The 20,250-nt window shown below is 52.4% G+C and overlaps 2 protein-coding genes across 5 annotated transcripts in view; both read right to left on the reverse strand.

Moving 5' to 3' along the window:
* Positions 1-20,250, reverse strand: part of APOD (apolipoprotein D) — a 92,265-nt gene that overhangs the window by 54,508 nt on the left and 17,507 nt on the right. Inside the window, exon 1 of one of the 4 annotated variants that reach the window (XM_084847885.1) lies at positions 13,781-18,296. The exons of the other annotated variants lie outside the window; for them this stretch is intronic. The gene's annotated coding sequence lies outside the window, so the exon portion shown is untranslated. Of the gene's footprint in view, positions 1-13,780; positions 18,297-20,250 lie in introns of those variants that run through there. 4 annotated transcript variants of the gene reach the window in all.
* Positions 3,758-19,073, reverse strand: LOC146351818 (D-beta-hydroxybutyrate dehydrogenase, mitochondrial-like). Its single transcript, XM_084847901.1, has 2 exons — positions 18,377-19,073; positions 3,758-4,582 (listed from the first exon to the last, which is right to left on the reverse strand). Exons 1-2 carry the CDS (start codon positions 18,874-18,876, stop codon positions 4,480-4,482), a joined length of 603 nt encoding a protein of 200 aa, XP_084704027.1. The 5' UTR covers positions 18,877-19,073; the 3' UTR covers positions 3,758-4,479.

Below are 20,250 nucleotides of genomic sequence, written 5' to 3' on the forward strand. Positions count from 1 at the left end.
GAACTTCATCAGGAGGGCTTTAAACTGAATCCTACGGGGAAGGGAGATGTAATGTTGGGGGTAACAATGGACGTAGGCGCATGCACTGCAATGGAGAGAACAGCTCTGATAGTGCCCAATAATAGTCTTCAGACACATGTAGGAAGAAAGCCAGACTATGAAGCACATGGTCTTCGATGTCTATATACTAATGCCCAGAGTATGGGAAACAAACAGAACGAACTTGAACTCTTAATACAAGAGGGAAATTATGACCTGATAGGTATAACTGAGACTTGGTGGGATGAATCTCATGACTGGAATACAGCAATTGAAGGCTATAACTTGTTCAAAAAGAACAGGAGGAACAGAAAGGGAGGTGGGGTTGCACTGTATGTGAAAAATACATATCTCTGCACAGAAATACAGGAGGAGGAGCTTGGTAGCCCCATCGAGAGCATCTGGGTTGAAATAAATGGAGCAAAGAATAAAAGGAACCTGGTGGTCAGAGTCTACTACCGGCCACCCAATCAAGGAGAAGGCAAGGATGAAACTTTTGAAAAGGAAATAGCCAATGTTTTAAGGAAGCATGATGTAGTAGTAATGGGGGACTTCAATTTCCACGATATTTGTTGGGAGACAAATTCTGCAAAACATGGCCCCTCCAGGAAATTCCTGACTTGTGTGGCGGATAACTTCCTCCTACAGAAAGTAGAGGAAGGAACTAGAGGATCGGCTATCCTTGACTTGATCCGAACCAACAGAGATGACTTAGTGGATCAAGTAGCAGTTACAGGAAATCTGGGGGAAAGCGACCATGTTGCACTTGAGTTCTTGGTTCTAAGGGAAGCAAAAGCCGAGTGTAGTCAAACTCGTACCCTGGATTTTAGGAAAGCTGACTTTAATAAACTCAGAACAATGATCAGTAAGGTCCCATGGCAAGTGACGCTAACGAGAAAAGGAGTCCAAGATGAGTGGGAGCTTTTAAAAAAGGAAATTCTCAAGGCACAATCACAAACAATTCCAACAAGAAGAAAAGGTGGAAGACAACAGAAGAAGCCAATGTGGCTTCACAAAAAGCTTAGGGATGACCTGAAAACAAGAAAGGACACATATAGGAAGTGGAAAGAAGGCCAAGTAACAAAGGAAGAGTACAGGCAGATAGCACAGAATTGTAGGGATGGTGTCAGGAAGGCTAAAGCTGAGAACGAGCTGAGGTTAGCGAGGGAGGCTAAAAGCAACAAAAAGGCTTTCTTCAACTACGTGCATAGTAAAAGGCAGAGGAAAGAAAAGGTGGTTCAGCTATTAAATAAGGATGGCAAAATGATAACAGATGACAAAGAAAAGGCAGAGGTGCTCAATTCCTACTTTGGCTCAGTCTTCCCCCAAAAGAGGGTCTATGACCCCCTTGGCAAAGGCGAAGTACAGGCTGAAGGGGCAGGATTGCAGCTTGAGATCGACAGGCATATGGTCAAGGAACACCTAATGACTTTGAATGAGTTCAAATCTCCAGGGCCAGATGAACTGCATCCTAGAGTCATAAAGGAACTGGCACAAGAACTCTCAGAACCGCTGTCTATTCTCTTTGAGAAATCATGGAGGACGGGGGAAGTGCCGGATGACTGGAGGAGGGCTAACGTTGTCCCTATCTTCAAAAAGGGTAAAAAGGAGGAACCTGGGAACTACAGACCAGTCAGTCTGACATCAATCCCTGGGAAAATTCTGGAGCAGATGATAAAGCAATCCATCTGGAAGCACCTTGACAACAATGCCGTGATTACTCCAAGCCAACATGGATTTGTCAAAAACAAGTCCTGCCAGACAAATCTGATCTCATTTTTTGATCAAGTCACCTCCCTTGTAGACTGTGGGAATGCTGTAGACATCATATACCTCAACTTCAGCAAAGCTTTCGACAAAGTGCCCCATGATCTCCTGATGAGCAAACTAGCTCGAAGTGGGCTAGATGAAACAACGATCCGGTGGATCCACAGTTGGCTACAGAATCGGACTCAAAGAGTGCTTATCAATGGGACCTTCTCAAACCGGGGAGAGGTAAGGAGTGGGGTACCGCAGGGCTCAGTCCTGGGCCCACATTTGTATTAATGACTTGGAGGAGGAGGTGCAGGGAATGCTGATCAAATTTGCAGATGACACAAAATTGGGCGGGATAGCTAATACTTTGGAAGACAGAAGCAAAATTCAAAGTGATCTGGATAGACTGGAGCGCTGGGCAGAAAACAACAGAATGACATTTAATAGGGATAAATGCCAAGTTCTGCACCTAGGACAAAGAAACCAAATGCACAGTTACAAGATGGGGGATACGTGGCTCAACCACACTACAAGCGAGAAGGATCTTGGAATTGTTGTCGATCACAAGCTGAATATGAGCCAACAATGTGATGTGGCTGCAAAAAAGGCCAATGCTATTTGGGGCTGCATTAATAGAAGCATAGCTTCCAAATCTCGGGAAGGACTAGTTCCCCTCTACTCTGCACTGGTTAGGCCTCATCTGGAGTACTGTGTCCAGTTCTGGGCACCACACTTTCAGAAGGATGCAGACAAACTGGAGAGGGTTCAGAGGAGGGCAGCAAAGATGATCAGGGGACTGGAAACAAAGCCCTATGAGGAGGGACTGAAAGAACTGGGCATGTTTAGCCTGGAGAAGAGAAGACTGAGGGGAGATAGGATAGCACTCTTCAAGTACTTGAAAGGTTGTCACAGAGAAGAAGGCCAAGATCTCTTCTTGATCATCCCAGAGTGCAGGACACGGAATAATGGGCTCAAGTGACAGGAAGCCAGATTCCGGCTGAACATCAGGAAAAACCTCCTGACTGTTAGAGCAATACGACCATGGAACCAATTACCTGGGGAGGTGGTGGGCTCTCCCACACTGGAGGCCTTCAAGACGAGGCTGGACAGCCATCTGTCAGGGATGCTCTGACTTGGATTCCTGCATTGAGCAGGGGGTTGGACTCGATGGCCTTGTAGGCCCCTTCCAATCCTACTATTCTATAAATCTATGAATCTATGTGGCCAGTGACGTGGCCCACAGCTGCCTCCACAGCTGGAAGACCAGTCCAGGCGTTGCATCCTCTCTGCTGCAGCCGGGAAGCCCAGGCGCGAGTGTCCTCAGGACATGGCAGAAAGAGAGGTGGGCAGGCTGTGCAAGACTGTGGCTCAGCTCAGGGCAGCCCTCCACCCGCCCCCTTCACCACAGCCCCTCACTTTTGACCCCCCCCAGCCTCCCTTCCCCATCTACAGGCCAGAAGAGGAGGCAAGGATGGTGTCGTGTGACTCTTTTCTTCCCCGATCAGAGCCAGCAGGGCCTTCCTCCTCCATTCTGCCTCCAGCCTCAGCTGTCCCAATGCCTCTGGCTACCCACAGGCCCCAGGTGTACTGGAGCCAGCCACAGGGCGCCTCCCAGGATCTGCTCCACAGAGGCGTGTGGCCTCTGGACGTAGGTGGCCCAGTTAGCCATCGTGGCTGATAGTGGGGATAGACCACTCCCTCACAAAAAGATAAGCCACGCGGGAGGCAACCAGAGTTTGGGCGCCCCTGACTGAACCGACCACAAACTCCAGCAGCAGCAAGAGGAGGAGAAAGCATTTTGGCCTCAGCAGCGTGAATGGTGGAGGCAGGCCTGCCTCTGCACCGTGACATCACTGCTTCCAGGGTGACATCATGCAGCACTGTTGTTGCACAAAATGCTAGTTTCGCCCCCTGGAGGCTAGTCCAATTTGCCCCAAAGAGGAGAGTCAACTTCAGGCTGGGTCCAGCTCGATTTTATTGTTTGCAAACAGTTCGACAAAGGAGCTCACGCTCAAAAGCAGAGTCGACCCCTGGCAACCCCCGCGCTACAGTTTTATCACTTAGCTTGCATTCCTCAGCCAGCGTGTTACTTTTGATGGGTTGCCAGCGGTTTGCTTGGCGACCTTATCTTAGGGTTACTGTCTGCTCATTCCAGGCATGCACAGCTCTTACAATACTATGTGCTGCTTAAGACACATACAATGGCTTTTAGGTTACATTTTTACTACAATTCCCCCCTCAAAAGGCTTTTCTCAAATTTATACTCTCTTTGGTCCCGCGGTGGACTACGCACTTAAAGGCGCAAACTATTATCGCTGTGGCATTGACGGTTTTCTCTAAACAGCAAGTGAGGCTTGGGACGCCTTTGTTCTGGCTACTAGAATGCTGACAACAAAAACACTTTTTTTTTTGAACTTTTGGAACTCAGTTTTGTTCCGTTCATCAGGAACCCTTGAAACGAGATCACCCTCTTTCTGCAGAGCTACTTGAGTCCTTTCAGGGGTTCATTATTCCAACGGTGACCTTCAGGTGGGTCAGCTTCCGGTGTGACCCTCTCTGGTGCAGGTGATGCCTTTATTCAGTGTGATGAATCCACTTCTTCCCTTTGGCGACTTTTATAGCAACGGGAGTGGTAAGTAGGATCTGAAACAGACCCTTCCGCTCCTTGGTAGGTGGTTCATCTTTCTAGGACTGGATTAGCACCCAATCGCTGGGATTGAGATTATGCACTGGAGCATCTAAAGGCCAGGATTGGTGCGGTGTCGCAAACCTGTGAAAACAAAACAGACTGCAAAGCAGTAACATAACCCTGAATCTTAAAACTTTTACTTTTAAATTCACATTTAAGCTATCAGCCGTAGGTAATATCCAAGGTGGGCGCTTATGGAACGTTTAAAAGGTGTCAATTTAATACTTCCCTTGGGGGTGCACCGTACTTGAGCCAAGGTGATTGGCAAGGCCTGTGGCCTTTCAATTTAATCTTTAAACAAATTCTAGTGAGCATTGTCTTTAAGGTGCGGTTCATCTTCTCAACTTGACTTGAGGTTTCCAAGGGGGGTGTAGCTTCTAGTTAGTTTGTTATGCCTGGGCCACTACTTGCGTCACTTGTCCAACAAAATGGGGCCCCTGATTTGATTCACTTTCTTTAGGTAACAAGAGCCTAGGGATTACTTTTTAACAGGATCTTGGCTACTGTCTGTGCGGTGCAGTCAATTGGTTTTATCATTACTAGCAGGTACCGATAGCCATGAGTCTGGGGCAACTCTGAAAAGTCAATTTGAAATCTCTGAAAAGGATAGTAAGCGCATGGGCGACTTCTCATTTGAGCTGGGGGCTCAAGCATCTTTGAATCGTTTTTGAGGCACAAAGGGCAGTCCGCCACTGTTCTCGGGTCTTGGTCTAACCTGAAGGAGGTGCTATCTGCCTCGGGCGCACCCAAAATCGGGGTGTTAAAGGGGGATGATCCCTTTATTAGCTAACCATAACTTTTGAACTTCTCAATGAGCGGCTTCAAGCCTGCACAGGTGGCTTTCTTCAGCGGATACTGCCTCACGCACACAGGGCTCTCCCTTTTTAAAAGACGATTTTAACTGGTGTTATGCATTTGCTCGGGCAGGGGCTCTGTCTGCCCACACACATGGATCAACATTCTCTAAAATCTCAGTCCCTTTGGCCTCTGACACAATCTCGACTGCTTGAAGGGCCATCTGATAATGCGAGCCCTGCATTATTGGCAGCTGTACTACAATCTGATTATCACGGAAGAAGATTTTAGCTTGCAGTTTTGTTGACAAGTCCCGCCCCAAGAGGGCAACCAGGTGTGCAGATGAAACTACAAAGGCATGTTCCAGTATGTTATTTCCAGTCTTCGTGAGCAGGGGCTTACACACGGGCAATTTAGTTTTTTTTCCCCTCTTTAATTCCTTTTACAGTTACATGCTTTCCACTTTCTCTCGCCGGCGGGGCTTCACAGGGATCATAGAAAATGTGGCTCCAGTATCTACTAGGGCCTCACAGTCCTTGCCACCAACCCTTACTTTTACCTTGGGATTCTTCTGAGCGTTTGTTCGTAGGGTGGTGGCCCTTCAGCTAGACTGCCCCCCAACCCCGGAGGATCCTGCCCGCGTTTGGCAGCCTTCAGGGTGAGTTTCTTTTCTCTTCTCTTTCAACTCTGGAAAATCTTTTTAGTGTCTCTTCTCTTGACAATACGCACATTTATTGAGCCCCGGTCGGGCCTTTCCTTTTCTGCCCCCCCCCCCGGTCGCTTCTGTGCTCTCAAGCCGCGGTTTATATCTCCGCCCATGGTGGCTGCCAGCATTGCCTTTTCCTTTTTCCAGGAATGGCACTCTTTTCATGTGCTCTCATGTGCACCATAGCTCTAAAAACTTCATGATCTGAGGTCTGACAAGGCTAAAGCAGGCAGTGATATTAAGGCTTGCTTCAATTTAAGAAAAGCCTTGTTTGTTTTAATTGTCCACTTCTAGCGGGTAATATTCTTGTTAAAGCTTCATACGGGGGCTTCACCCCTTTTTATGGCTACTATAGCCTCCCTCTTGTAACAGGCACACTTATCTTTTGGCTTGCCTGTTCTGCAGATCATGTTTCAAATTCTCTGTGCCATGCACCAGTTTTAACTCTTTGTCTTCTCTGCAAGTTAGGCTGTTTGCCATTGCTTCGACAGAGACTCGCTTGCTTAGATCTTCTTACTAATCTCAACGACACACATTTGGGATAAGCTTTCTTTCTTTTTTAAGCCTTTTTGTCTGCTACTTTCTTCTGCCTTCTTTTATACCTTTTTTATATCATTAAAATCTAACACCATGACTGGAAAACATTTGTTTTGTATAGTAGGGCATGGTGGAGCAGATCTAACCATTATACTGCTTCTCTGACTGCATGGTCAGGGCCCATCAAAATCAAGGGAAGGGCATTTTCATACATGCAAAGAGTTCCAAGCCACCATTTTTGCATCGGCAACTCCACACTGCATGAGTTTTGGCAGAGTGTCAGGTTTGCCTCTGAGCAAATGGAACGTCAGAACAGTTCAGATTTTGAGAAAGAGCTGGAACACATGGGGCAGGAACTTTCTTAGGCTTCAGAAACACAGCTGGGCTTAGAAGTATCACAGGAGAGTGGGGGACTCTTTCCCTCTCACCTCTTAAGTTAAGAGAATTTGCTGCCCCCCTTTTTAAAGGGAAACTAACTTTCGTAGTTTCTCTTTGAACTTTTTGAAGGCTGTTTCCTTTGTAGTCTGTGAATCCCTAGCAATTTGCATATGTGTGCTTCATTAGGGTAAATGAAATTAAAGCCATGGAAATCATAGAATCATAGAATAGTAGGGTTGGAAGGGGCTTACAAGGCCATCGAGTCCAACCCCCTGCTCAGTGCAGGAATCCAAGTCAGAGCATCCCTGACACATGGCTGTCCAGCCTCGTCTTGAAGGCCTCCAGTGTGGAGGAGCCCACCGCCTCCCTCGGGAATTGGTTCCATTGTCATATTGCTCTAACAGTTAGGACGTTTCTCCTGATGTTCAGCCGCAATCCAGCTTCCTGTCACTTGAGCCCATTATTCTGTGTCCTGCACTCTGGGATGATCGAGAAGAGATCCTGGCCTTCCTCTCTGGGACAACTTTTCAAGTACTTGAAGAGTGCTATCAGATCTCCCCTCAGTCTTCTCTTCTCAAGGCTAAATATGCCCAGTTCTTTCAGTCAAAGGCAGCTTTTTATCTGAGTGTTGAAATCACAAATTAAACTGTACACTGAGCTGATCACAAACAAACACACAATCTACAACAACGGGAGTTTAAGGCTATGACAAGCCTCACAGTACTTTTTACGGCAAGTCTTTAACTGGCCAAAGTTCCAGTCCATGTGCAGAGTGCCTCTAACAAAGAAGGCTTTGGGCCATAAAGAAGGGATGTTTTTAACAAAAGCTCTGTGTCTCTTCATCAGTTCGAATGGGGAAGGTGTAACCTTACACCTCTTCTAGATTCCTCCACAGGTAAGAACAGAGCAGTGCTGCTCAGCTTTCCAGCTGTGATGCTTTTCTTGTTTGTTTGTTTTTTGCAAATCTCACTCTTTTGTCAGGTCCTCACAGACACCTTCCAGCCTCTCTGCTTGCTAAGGCTAAACCAGCCGCGGCGAAGGGGGGTTAGGCAAGTCCCCCTTGGCTCTGCTCTGAGCAGGCTGACAGAGATAAGCTCACACAGACCCTGATATTTTAAGAACTTGCTCTGTCTTTGTTTCTTGATTTTGCCACAGTCTTTAAGACATCAAACAAATCTCTTTCTTCAGAAGTTGCAACTTTTTCAACTGCTTTTGCTTCTTCTAACAAACTTGGATACGGTGGCAGACAAACTGTCTCTGGAGGGCCCCCTCTCTCCCCCGACAACCTCTCCTCCCAACCTAACAGACCGAATAGACCGGGGGGAGCTCAGGGCACCTTGGGCAGGGTCTCCCAGTCTTCAAGCTCCTTCCGTGGGGCTTGAATCGGGGGGAACAGGGGCTTTGGGCTTCACCTCGGAGCATACCATCATGACTTTACAATACTGAACTTTATATTCAACCTTTTCTCGCCTTCAGTGGATTTTGGTTGGCACTCATCCAAATGCTGATAACCTCATTTTCCCTGAGGCAAATTTATCTCTTACTACTTGATTCAGACACCACCCGGGGTCTCTTGCCTCTGCGGTCTTTTGCCAGTAACATATTTACACATTTACACTTCTGTAACTAAGGGGGATTCTTTCTGCACCAATTCAACTAACAATCAATATAGGCAAATTGATCCCATTGCCCATTATTTACAACAATAACGTGCACTTTTCTAATTGTGGCCTCATTAAAGGAGCCGATATCTGGCTAGTTGACTCCAAATGATGGCCATTCCAATTGACAGAGTGTAACCAGCTTGCCTTTCGACATCTTAGTGCCATAATTATCTTTGACTTTACTAAAGTTCTTTAGCATGCATCCCAAGGGAGTGGCAGAGCTTTCTAAACGGGAGCTACCCGACCCCATTGTGCCTACCTCTATTTGAAACCATACACGGAGTCTGACAAACCTCAGACGCTTACACAGTCTGACAAACCTCAGACGCTCCGAAGGCAACTCAAACAGAAAGACAGAAGGGAAATCAAGTACTTACTCTGCCCAGCACCCTAGTGCCGTCTCTTCAGACCCGTTCAGCCTGGTTGACTCAATCAATGGAGTCCACGCCTTTAACCTCCTGGGTGTCCCGACCCCTGTTCTCTGGTGCCATGGCAGACCTCAAAGGCGGTCCGGCGCGCCCCACGGGCACCTTTGCCGGTTCTGTCGTTTGACCCCAGGGTGGTCCAAGGGACTCCTGACTAGCTCGCGAATTTGTTGCACAAAGTGCTAGTGTCGCCCCCTGGAGGCTAGCCCGATTTGCCCCACAGAGGAGAGTCAACTTCAGGCTGGGTCCAGCTCGATTTTATTGTTTGCAAACAGTTCGACAGAGGAGCTCACGCTCAAAAGCAGAGTCGGCCCTGGGCAACCCCCGCGCTACAGTTTTATCACCTCAGCTTGCATTCCTTAGCCAGCGTGTCACTGTGATTGGTTGCTAGCAGTTTGCTTGGCGACCTTATCTTAGGGTTACTGTCTGCTCATTCCAGGCATGCGCAGCTCTTACAATACTACGTGCTGCTTAAGACACATGCAATGGCTTTTAGGTCGCATTTTTACTACACTGTGACATCATCACCTGTTGTAATATTATAGCCCCATCATCATCCTGTGGCACTGGGAATAACCCCAGTCTGGCACAGCTCATTTCGAAAAGAAAAGCGCCTTGAGTTTGTCAGGAAGCCACACCCACACTAAAAAGTAGAAACGACCAAGGCACTCAGGAAGTTCCCAGTTCAAATCTCACGTCTGCCACGAATTGAATAGGTGGCCTTAAGAAAGCCACTGCCCCTCTCAGCAGCAGCTCCATGTCTGAAACATGGGCATGGAAAAAATAATAATACCTTGCAAGGTTGTTGTAAGGCCTATTCCAATGTATGTGAGGTGCTTTGAACATATTTTAATATGTATTATTATCCCCAGCTATTAAGCACTATTTGCCTTTTATGGAGGAGCAGAGGGATTACTAGTTCTCACATTCTGTGGCTGAGCCCTGGAATTGAATGTCTGAGATGCAGACGGTGCTGAGGAGGGAAGGGGGAGCCCTGGGGCATCAGTTCTGTTGTGTGGGGAAGAAGGTTTTGGTGATGACACCAAAACGACGCTGTTCTTTCTCCGGAGAGGGCTTCTCTTCTTCCTTACCAACAAGGCATGCTGTCAGTGTTTGATAGCTTTCAGGTTTTGGTGGGATCTAGCTAATTTGTATTATGTTTTTAGTGATACTCATCTGTAACTGTTTAAGATGTTTTAATTATTTTGACTAGTTGGAAGCTGACCTTGGTAAATTGTATGCATGGCTGGCTTGCAGCATTTCAAGAACAGGAGAAGAGCCTGAAGGCTGGGTCCAGCATCCTGTTCCCATCCTGCAGGAAGCGCACCAGCAGGCCATGAGTGCAACAGCCCCCGCACCCCCATGTGTGTCCCCCAGCAACTGGCGCTCAGAGTCATCCTGCCTGTGATGCTGAATGTAATATCATAGAATCACAGCATCACAGAATAGTAGGGTTGGAAGGGGCCGACAAGGCCATCGAGTCCAACCCCTGCTCAATGCAGGAATCCAAGTCAGAGCATCCCTGACAGAGGGCTGTCCAGCCTCGTCTTGAATGCCTCCAGTGTGGGAGAGCCCACCCCCTCCCCAGGGAATGGGTTCCATTGGCATATTGCTCTAACAGTCAGGGAGTTTCTCTTGATGTTCAGCTGGAATCTGGCTTCCTGTCACTTGAGCCCATGATTCCGTGTCCTGCACTCTGGGATGATCGAGAAGAGATCCTGGCCTTCTTCTCTGTGACAGCCTTTCAAGTACTTGAAGAGCGCTATCCTATCTCCCCTCAGTCTTCTCTTCTCAAGGCTAAACATGCCCAGTTCTTTCAGTCCCTCCTCATAGGGCTTTGTTTCCAGTCCCCTGATCATCTTTGCTGCCCTCCTCTGAACCCTCTCCAGTATGTCTGCATCCTTCTGAAAGTGTGGTGCCCAGAACTGGACACAGTACTCCAGATGAGGCCTAACCAGTGCTGAGTAGAGGGGAACTAGTACTTCCCGGGATTTGGAAGCGATGCTTCTATGAATGCAGCCCAAAAGAGCATTTGCCTTTTTTGCAGCCACATCACATTGTTGGCTCATATTCCGCTTGTGATCGACAACAATTCCAAGATCCTTCTCGCTTGTAGTGTTGTTGAGCCATGTGTCCCCCATCTTGTAACTGTGCATTTGGTTTCTTTCTCCTCGGTGCAGAACTTGGCATGTATCCTTATTAAATGTCATTCTGTTGTTTTCTGCCCAGCGCTCCAGTCTATGCAGATCGCTTTGAATTTTGTTTCTGTCTTCCAAAGTATTAGCTATCCCGCCCAATTTTGTGTCATCTGCAGATTTGATCAGCATTCCCTGCACCTCCTCCTCCAAGTCATTAATAAAAATGTGGAAGAGTACTGGGCCCAGGACTGAGCCCTGCGGTACCCCACTTGTTACCTCTCCCCAGATCTCTACCCAACTGTGAATCCACCAGATCGTTGTTTCATCTAGCCCACTTTGAGCTACTTTGCTCATCAGGATATCATGGGGCACTTTGTCGAAAGCTTTGCTGAAGTCGAGGTATATGATGTCTACAGCATTTCCACGGTCCACAAGGGAGGTTACATGATCCAAAAATGAGATCGGATTCGTCTGGCAAGACTTGTTCCTGACAAATCCATGTTGGCTTCGAGTCATCACTGCATTGTTTTCAAGGTGCTTCCAGATGGATTGCTTTATCATCTGCTCCAGAATTTTCCCAGGGATTGATGTCAGACTGACTGGTCTGTAGTTCCCAGGTTCCTCCTTTTTACCCTTTTTGAAGATAGGGACAACGTTAGCCCTCCTCCAGTCATGTGGCGCTTTCCCCGTCCTCCATGATTGCTCAAAGACAATAGACAGCGGTTCTGAGAGTTCTTCTGCCAGTTCCTTTATTCCTCTCGGATGCAGTTCATCTGGCCCTGGAGATCTGAACTCATTCCAAGTAATGAGGTGTTCCTTGACCATATGCCTATCGATCTCAAGCTGCAATCCTGCCCCTTCAGCCTACACTTTGCCTTTGCCAGGTGGGGTCACAGACCCTCTTTTGGGAGAAGACTGAGCCAAAGTAGGAATTGAGCACCTCTGCCTTTTTTTTGTCATGTTATTGTTTTGCCATCCTTATTTAATTGCTGAACCACCATTTCTTTCCTCTGCCTTTTACTATGCACTTAGCTGAAGAAAGCCTTTTTGTTGTTTTTAGCATCCCTCGCTAACCTCAGCTCATTCTCAGCTTTAGCCTTCCTGACGCCATCCCTGCAATTCTGTGCTACCTGCCTGTACTCTTCCTTTGTTACTTGGCCTTCTTTCCACTTCCCATATGTGTCCTTTTTTGTTTTCAGGTCATCCCTAAGCTTTTTGTGAAGCCACATTGGCTTCTTCTGTTGTCTTCCAGCTTTTCTTCTTGTTGGAATTGTTTGTGATTGTGCCTTGAGAATTTCCTTTTTTAAAATCTCCCACCCATCTTGGACTCCTTTTCTCATTAGCGTTGCTTGCCATGGGACCTTACTGATCATTAGCCATATATAGCCATCCTGACTAGTAGACATGGATAGATAGCCTTAGCCTTCTTCTCCTCCATGAATGTCTCCACCCCCCTTTCAAAGCCATCCAGGTAGGTGGCCGTAGTTGTGCCATCTTGTGCTTTTCAAACCCACACACCAGCAACCCCGCTGCCTTCTGGAGCAGAGAGTCCCACCATTGTGCTTGGCAGGCAGGGCTGTCCAGGGGAGCGTCCTTCAGCAGTGGTCCGTATTGTCGGAGGGCAGCTGTCCGGGCATGCGGCGAGGGGGCCAGCAGGGGGCAGTCACCGCACAGAGCTTGGCCTGAAGGGGTCTGGCTGGCGGCACAGGCCGAGCCAGGGAAGGAGCTGATCTCAGCAAGCACCACCAGAAAAGGACCAGGAGCCACATCGCCAGCTTTTTGGGGGCTTTTAACAGCTGAATGCCTGGTGGAAATTCAACTGGTGCAGCCCTGAAAGATCTGACCAAAGGCCCTGTTTCGTAGAATCATATAATAAATAGTAGGGTTGGAAGGGGCCTATAAGACCATCAAGTCCAACCCCCTGCTCAATGCTGAGTAGAGGGGAACTAGTTCTTCCCAAGATTTGAAAGCTATGCTTCTATGAATGCAGCCCAAAAGAGCAACGAAGAAGATTCCCACAGTGCCTGCCAGTCAGCATGCTCCCTGAAGCCCAGCAGCAGCAGCAGCAGCGCATGGAGGCAAGAGTCCTCTAAACACCCTCCTCCCCACACTGGGGCCTCCCAGCAAATGATTGGGCTATCGATGGCTACTAGTCCTGATGGCTACGTGCCACCTCCAATACCAGAGGCAGTCTGCCTGTGTACGCCAGGCGCTGGGGAACATGGGCGGGAGGGTGCTGTTGTACTTGCGTCCTGCTTGTGGGTTTCCTGCGGGCAGCTGGTCGGCCACTGTGTGAACAGAATGCTGGACTAGATGGACTCTCGGTCTGACCCAGCAGGGCTCTTCTTGAATTCTTATCTTCAGAGGCAAGTTGGTCTCTGAACTGAGAGGTTCCATAGAGCCCTCATGGCCAGCAGCTGCTGACAGACCATGCCATGATGTAATCCTCTTGTAAAGCCACCACTGCTCCTTCTTGTAGCAGTGAGTTCCATAAACCAGCTTTGCACTGTGTGAGGAAACACACTTCTGCTGCCCGTCAATTTCACCGGATCACACACACACAGTTATGACAAAGGGAGGAACCCCCCCCTTTCCATTTTCTCCCCACACTGTGCTGAATTCTATACACTGCTACCATGTCCCCTCTTACTCACCTCTTCTCTAAGCCAAAAGGCCCTGATCCCTCCACAGAGGGAAGAGGAGATGCTTCAGCTCTCAGATCACTTTCATCGCCCTTTCCCACTTTCCTGTTTGAGATGAAGCCAGCAGAACTGCACACAGGATCCCCAGGAGTGGCTGCACCATAGGTCTGAGTAAGGGCATTACAATACCAGCAGTTTTACTTTCAATCCCTTTCCTAATAAGCCCTAGCGTGGAATTCGTCTTCCATAAGCTATCCACCACAACCCCAAGATCAATTCCTTGATTGATTATTTGTTTATTTATTTAAAAATATTCTATGCTGCTCTGTCATTGCCAGAGGGAAACTCAGGATACATTATAAACATATAACTACAGAAATTAAGCAAAGGCATAACCATAAAACCAGCAATTTAAAAAGAAATCTAATTCAATTGCAACATTCTCCTCAAAAAGCCTGGCCACACAGGAAGACCAAAAGGAACAGAGAGCCAGAGCCAATCCTATCTCCCTTGGGAGGACAGTCCAAAGCTGGGGTGCCACCACAGAGAAGGCCCTCTCTTTAGATGCAAGATGCACTTCTCCCAACGGTGGTACACAAAGACGGGCCTCCTCTGGAGACGCACCGGCAAGACTGAGGTGTGTGCGCTGCTGGGCTTTGTGGTTTTGAGACGCCCCGAGCAGCAAATGGTGGTAACAGCAGGGTGACCGGGTGGGCACAGCCGGGCCCTCCTCTGGGCTCCAGCCCCACCCCTCCCCGGACACAGTTTCAGAGTGGCCAGGTCCAGCTGGCTCCGCCAGGACGAGGGCGGAAGGAGCATAAAGAGCAGCGGCCACCTGTGCCGCTCTACTTGCCCTGGAGAGTTCCTAGGAGGTGTCCGGAGAAGTGCCAAGTCCACACAGTCTCCATTTCCTTCAGAAAGAGTATCCAGGGACAGGAAGCCTTGAAAGGCCCCTGGTGAGCTTGCAGTCCAATTATACTCTTGTTTCAAGCCTCACACTGCCAAGCCCTTGGCTCCCACCTCAGGCTGGAGAGCAGCTGGCGCACACCAGCCCTGGCCGGAAGCCCGCTGGGTGAGTGTCTCGCAGGCCCTGCCTCGCCACTGGCAGCCCTGCCTGTGTGGCCCAGGCCAAGGGCTCGCCCAGTGCCCAGGATGTGGCGGGCGGGCCGCCCTGTGCGGACACACGTGCCGGCGCCCCTCTTCCCCGAGGCGCTGCCCATGAGGCCGGGGGAGGGGTGGATTGTGGCGGGGGGCAGAGCGGGGCAAGGCCCCTCTGCGCTGGTGCTGGAGTGATGCTCATGGGAAGGGCCCTCACGGGAACCTCCCCAAGCTCTGCTGCTCTGCCCTGGTCCCGGCTCCTTTGGGGCAGCCGTCGGCCTGGGAACCTCTCCGTCCTTTGTCGTGGCCTCTGAGCCCATTCTGCCAGCCCAAGGACGCACCGTGCGCCACACAGCGCAGAGCCAGACTGTGCGACTGGCCGCTACAAGGCAGAGCAGGGCCACCCTCCTGAAGGGCTTTGAAAGGGGCCTGGACGCCTTCCTGGAGGAGGCGGTGATCCACGGCTCCGAGTCCTGAGGGCTACGTGCGCCCTCCAGGATCAGAGGAACTCTGCACAGCAGTTGCTGGGGAACGTGGGCAGAGGGTGCTGCTGCACTCACATCCTGCTTGGGGGTTCCTGGTCAACAGCTGGCTGGCCATGGCGTGAACAGAATGCTGGACGGGATGGACCCGTGGCCTGATCCAGTGGGGCTCTTCTGATGTTCCAAAGGACAACGTGAGTGCTTAAAGCTCTATTTGCTTGCACAGCAAAAGGACTGTAAAAGACAGCATCATGTCCACCAAGCTCTCCTAGCCAGCCTTGCTCAGAGAGAGACAGACGTGGTATTGTCTGTCTCAGCAAATCCCCAGTCCTTGCTGGGAGACTGATCACGCTCTGCCAGGAACAGATGGGCAGGCCTCGCCGCTTGTGGCTTGGTCTTCTTCTGTGTCTCTGTGCCGCAAACAAGGGGACTATATTTCTAGTCCCCAAGATGACTATGGGTTTTTTCTGCAGGAGCTCAGGTCACACATGGTGTTATGATGTGCCTAGTTCAGAGTCCAAGCGGGCCTTGACAGAACTGGGCTTTTGTTGGTGGGTGGTAATTGGCTGGTGCCAGCCACACCCATGGGCGGTGCCCATCCGCCGCTAACCCACGTTTATCTGCCCCCCACAGCTGCGAACTGGGCGTGGCCCCCTGATGCAACACGTCTCCTAGCTTAACTCACCCTATGAATTCTACATTTCTATGGAATACCCAGGCTGCGTAAGGCCATTGCACTGTGCTATAAAGAAAGCAGGTTATTATCAGTCAGCTTCATTGTTGCAGGTCAGTTTTCTCGAGGAACATTCCTGATAACATAATCCAGATGCCACGCCTGGGATCTCTTCCCCCCTTTCCTTTTGCATGAAGCATCAAAGGCGACCCCCAGCAAGGAGGCCCAGGCCCTCCACGCTCGCACTCGTGAGCACAGGATTGGGGTGGGTGGGGTGCTGCTGCACCACACTACAGCCCAACCAAATTCAGCCAAAGGTGAGGGGCCCTACCTACTCATCCCCCCCCCCCGATAATTCAAGCACTACTCTACGCCCAGGCACTGGGAAAAAGAGCTCCAGGAGGAGGGAGAGCTCTCAGTTTCAGATCTAATTCAGCCCCGGTGGTGGGTTTCCTGCTGGGCTTGCCTCGTCCTCGGAGCAGCCAGAGCAAAAGGCAGCTGCTGGTGGGAAGTGGGCAGCCACTCCCTGGGGAGGAGGACGAAATCCATGCAGGGCTTTCCTTGGACCAGCCCTTTGCCCTCAGCCTTGGCTCATGCTGCGTGGGGCTCAGGACCAGCCCTGCCACCTGGCCAAGCCAAGAACACCCTGGGAGGACCTGTACAAGGCCCAGCACGACTCCTGGCCTGAAGCAACCCCTGGCTTGGAGGGTCTCCACCAAAGAAACAGGCGCCATGCGGACGGTGTGCTGATTGCCAGAACTGAGCCGGGCCGGGGAGGCGGCTTCTGGAGGGAGCCGAGGGAGCTGCTCTCCCCCCACGCCCAGCACTGTCCCACACGTCCCAGGCCGAGAGCGAAGCAGGCAGCCCAGCCTGCCACCAGGGAAGGCAATGAAGATGCCGCCAGCAGCGGCAGCAAGCTCAGAACTGCCAGCAGATGCCACAGGGGCCGCGAGCCCACAGCATTCGCCACTCTGCTTCACCCAGGGAAGCACTCTTCCCTGGCACTCGTGCGGGCGTGTGTCCCCTTGACAGGTGCAGCTGCCATCGGGGGGGCGGGCTGCAGGTCACTGGCAGAGCACCCCCTTCGCATGCAGAATCCCCGGGATCAATCCCCCCCAATCTCCATCTTTCCAGTCTAAAGCAGCCAGAGTGGCAAATTCCTTCCACAGCCGGAGACCTGGGGAGCGGCTGCCCATGAGAGTCCCCTGGGGCAAGATGGACCAGAGCTCTGGTTCCAGAGGGGTGCGAAGCAGCCCAGCCGGTCCTTTGGTTGGACGCTGCCCACGCAACACCACCGCAGCAGGGAGCTCCAGCTGTAGCTGGCGCAGGATGTTTGTGGGCAACTGGGGTTGCTGGGGGGGGGAGAGCCGCTCTCGGTTTCTGCAGGGGCTCAAGACTTGCCCCTCCATGCCCCCTTGGGGAGGGGGGCTCTGACTGTCAGGCGGCTCCTTCCCTGCCCACGGGGGCAAAAGAGGGCAGCTGTCCTCGGCAAGGCCTCCGGGCCGGCAGGGCTGCCTGGTTCCCTGGCACAGCAGGAGTGGCACTGCTGCCAGGGACCCGGGCCACTCCTGGGCGCAGCGCCTCGGCACAGAGCTCCTCGGAGGGCTCTCCCAGCAACAGCGTGCCTGACTTGGAAGGGACCTTGGGAAGGAGCTGCTGACCCCCCCGCCGCCTCCCGCTGCCGCCTCCCCGGGGCGGCTGGGATGGCCCAGCCAGTGGCATAGCTCCGGAAGCGGCATCAGGAGGCCCAACCTGCCAGCGGGGGAGGGCTGCACTGGGCCTCGGAAACGCCGGCTGGGCGGGTGCTGGGCATCGCCACGAGGCAGGTGCCTGTCCGGAGCCCCAGGGGGCGGCCATCGCACCCTCTCCCAGAAGGCAGGGCCCGCCTGGGGGCCCAGGGCCTGCAGGCCGGCCACGGGGGCCCTTGTGGTTCCTGCTCAGAGGGCTTTGGAAGGCGGGGGGCACAGTCTGCCCCCCTGCCCCCATGCGCGCACGTGCTCATCCTGCATGGATGTGGTTGTCTGCACTAGGCTAGCTAAAGCCACGTAGGGAGGGAGAGGGGGACAGGAGGAGCACCGGGGCCATGTTTGAACCAACATGACTTTTAGGCCGCTGGGCAAGCTTTTGCTTTGTGTCGTTTCTAAGCTGGGCACTGGGCAGAAGAACGTTTGGGCCCGTTCAGATAAACCCCTTTTCCCTTCTGGGAGGGCTGGCAAGTGAAAGATGGAAACTCTGCCCCCCCAGCCCATGAGGCTGCGTGGAGGCCAGTCCCGCTCCGCAGCCTGTGGCTAGCGGACGTACAGCCAGTCGGCCAGGGCAGTGGGCAAGTGGGTCATGGCCTGCATCCGGACCCACCAGTGGGCCTCCATGGGGCTGTAGCGGGCGTAGGGGCGCCGAGCGGTGAGCGCAGCGGTGATGTCGTCCAGGACAAGGGCCACGTCCCGCAGGCCGCTGTGCACAAAGGCCGCCATCTGGTGGAGCTGCCGCCGGAGGTGGGCCTCTCTGTAATCCACACGGACCGTCTCACTGACCGTGCACCACATCTGCTCGGCTTCGGCCTCCACGCCCTCCTGGGTCAAGATGCCGGTGGCAGCAATGAAGTTGCCGGGCTCGATGGCCACCACGTCGACACCCCAGCCGTACATCTCCTGCCTCAGGCAGTCGGTGAAGGCCTCCAGCCCGAACTTGGAGATGCAGTAGGAGGAGCACAGGGGGCTGGCCATCCGGCCCAACATGCTGGCCACGTTGACAACCCTGCCTGGAGAGGAGCAGACGGGCAGAGACTGAGGCTGGGCTGGACTGCTGTGTCCTGGCCAGCAGACCCAGTGCTGACTGGTGCCCAGGAACTGGTGCATCTTCCGGCCCTGACCTTCTCAAGGGACGGGGGGCAGGGGACTGCTTGGTGGGGCACCCTCTGGCATGGGAGTATTTCCCCACCTCCAGATGCACGGGGACCGATCACAGTTAATCAGCAGGGAGGGAGAAGAATTCTGCGCACGCTCAAAGGCACTGCTCCTCTATATTATTTTCCCTTGCTCCGAGAACAGGTTGATCCTGTCTCAGGCCCCGGGGGAGGGGAGGTACCCAGCAGGCCCAGACAGCTCTGGCCAGGCCGGTTCCCGCTGACGTGCGGCTGTGACCGCAAGAGCTCCGTCCCGCCAGCTGGACCTGCTGGCTCTCGCTCCAGGGCAGAAGAGCAGCAGCCTCTGCCGCCTCCCCCACTCCACGCCTGAGCCCAGCTCTGCACCGTGGCGCTTTGCCAAGGGGACAAAGACCTGCTGGGGCAGGAGCAGCTCCTTGGGATCATGGCCCCCCTGCTTCCCGGTGCCCCGCCCTGCCCAGCGGACGGCCTCCGTACCTCTGGCTCTGCGGATCAGGGGCAGAAAAGCCTTTGTGACGCGGATGGCCCCCCACAAGTTGATCTCAGCCACCCTCTTGTACTTCTCCAGACTGGTGAATTCCACATCTCCAAAGGAGGCGATCCCGGCATTATTCACCAAGCCCCACAGACCTGCCCGAGCGAAACAGGAGGAGCATGCTGGCCATCCCCTGCCACAGGCCCAAGCCTCCCCCCTCCCCGTGGCCCAAAGCAGAGGCCTCTGGCTGAGGACGCCAGGGCTGCCAGGCTGACCAGCCGGCCTGGAGGACACCAGCTCCCCCCCGCCCAGCCTGCAAGGCCGCCGCCGCCCTCCTGGCATCCACGGCCGCCGGCCAAGGGACATGGCCTCTGCACCACAGGACCCGTGGGGGGCAGGGCACCGGGCAAGAGAGCAGGCCTGCCCAGGGGACGTGGCGGATCTCCCTCCCCCGCCCCCTGGACACTCTCTGTTGGCTTTTTCCAACTGGTTTGTCCCCGAGTCTGAGCAAGAGCACACGGGGGATTTCACCACCCTGGTCCCTCTTCTCTTTGGTCCCCCAAACTCCTGAAGGAGGTTTTTATAAAGAGGCTGGAATTGTTTGCTTGCTTGGGATGTTTCTTCCAGCCCTGGCTGCACATCCCCCTGAGCCAGCCCAGAATGCAGCCAGCCACCATATCACGGTGTGAGCCAAGGGCTCTCAGTGCGGCCCCACAGCTCTCCCCACTCTTTCAAGGCGCTGCTCTGGCTCCATGGAGCTGGTTGTGGGAGGGCAGCTCCCTTCCCTCTCCCTCTCCACACAGCCCTGTCTGTCTGTCTGTCTGTCTTCCTTCCTTGTCTTCCCACCCATCACCGGTCCCAAAGGATCCTGCG

This window comes from Heloderma suspectum, chromosome 3 (genome assembly GCF_057233095.1).
Source record: "Heloderma suspectum isolate Gila_16-S chromosome 3, 16-S_ref, whole genome shotgun sequence".
NCBI lineage: Eukaryota > Metazoa > Chordata > Lepidosauria > Squamata > Helodermatidae > Heloderma > Heloderma suspectum.

Bases quoted from the DNA above. Each gene is read 5' to 3' on its own strand.
- LOC146351818 (XM_084847901.1), bottom strand. From the start codon at position 18,876: ATGCACCAGTTCCTGGGCACCAGTCAGCACTGGGTCTGCTGGCCAGGA. The intron at 4,583-18,376 runs GTGGGTCCGGAT...ACTGCTTTGCAG, and splicing joins AGCCCCATGGAGGCCCACTG to TCTGTTTTGTTTTCACAGGT.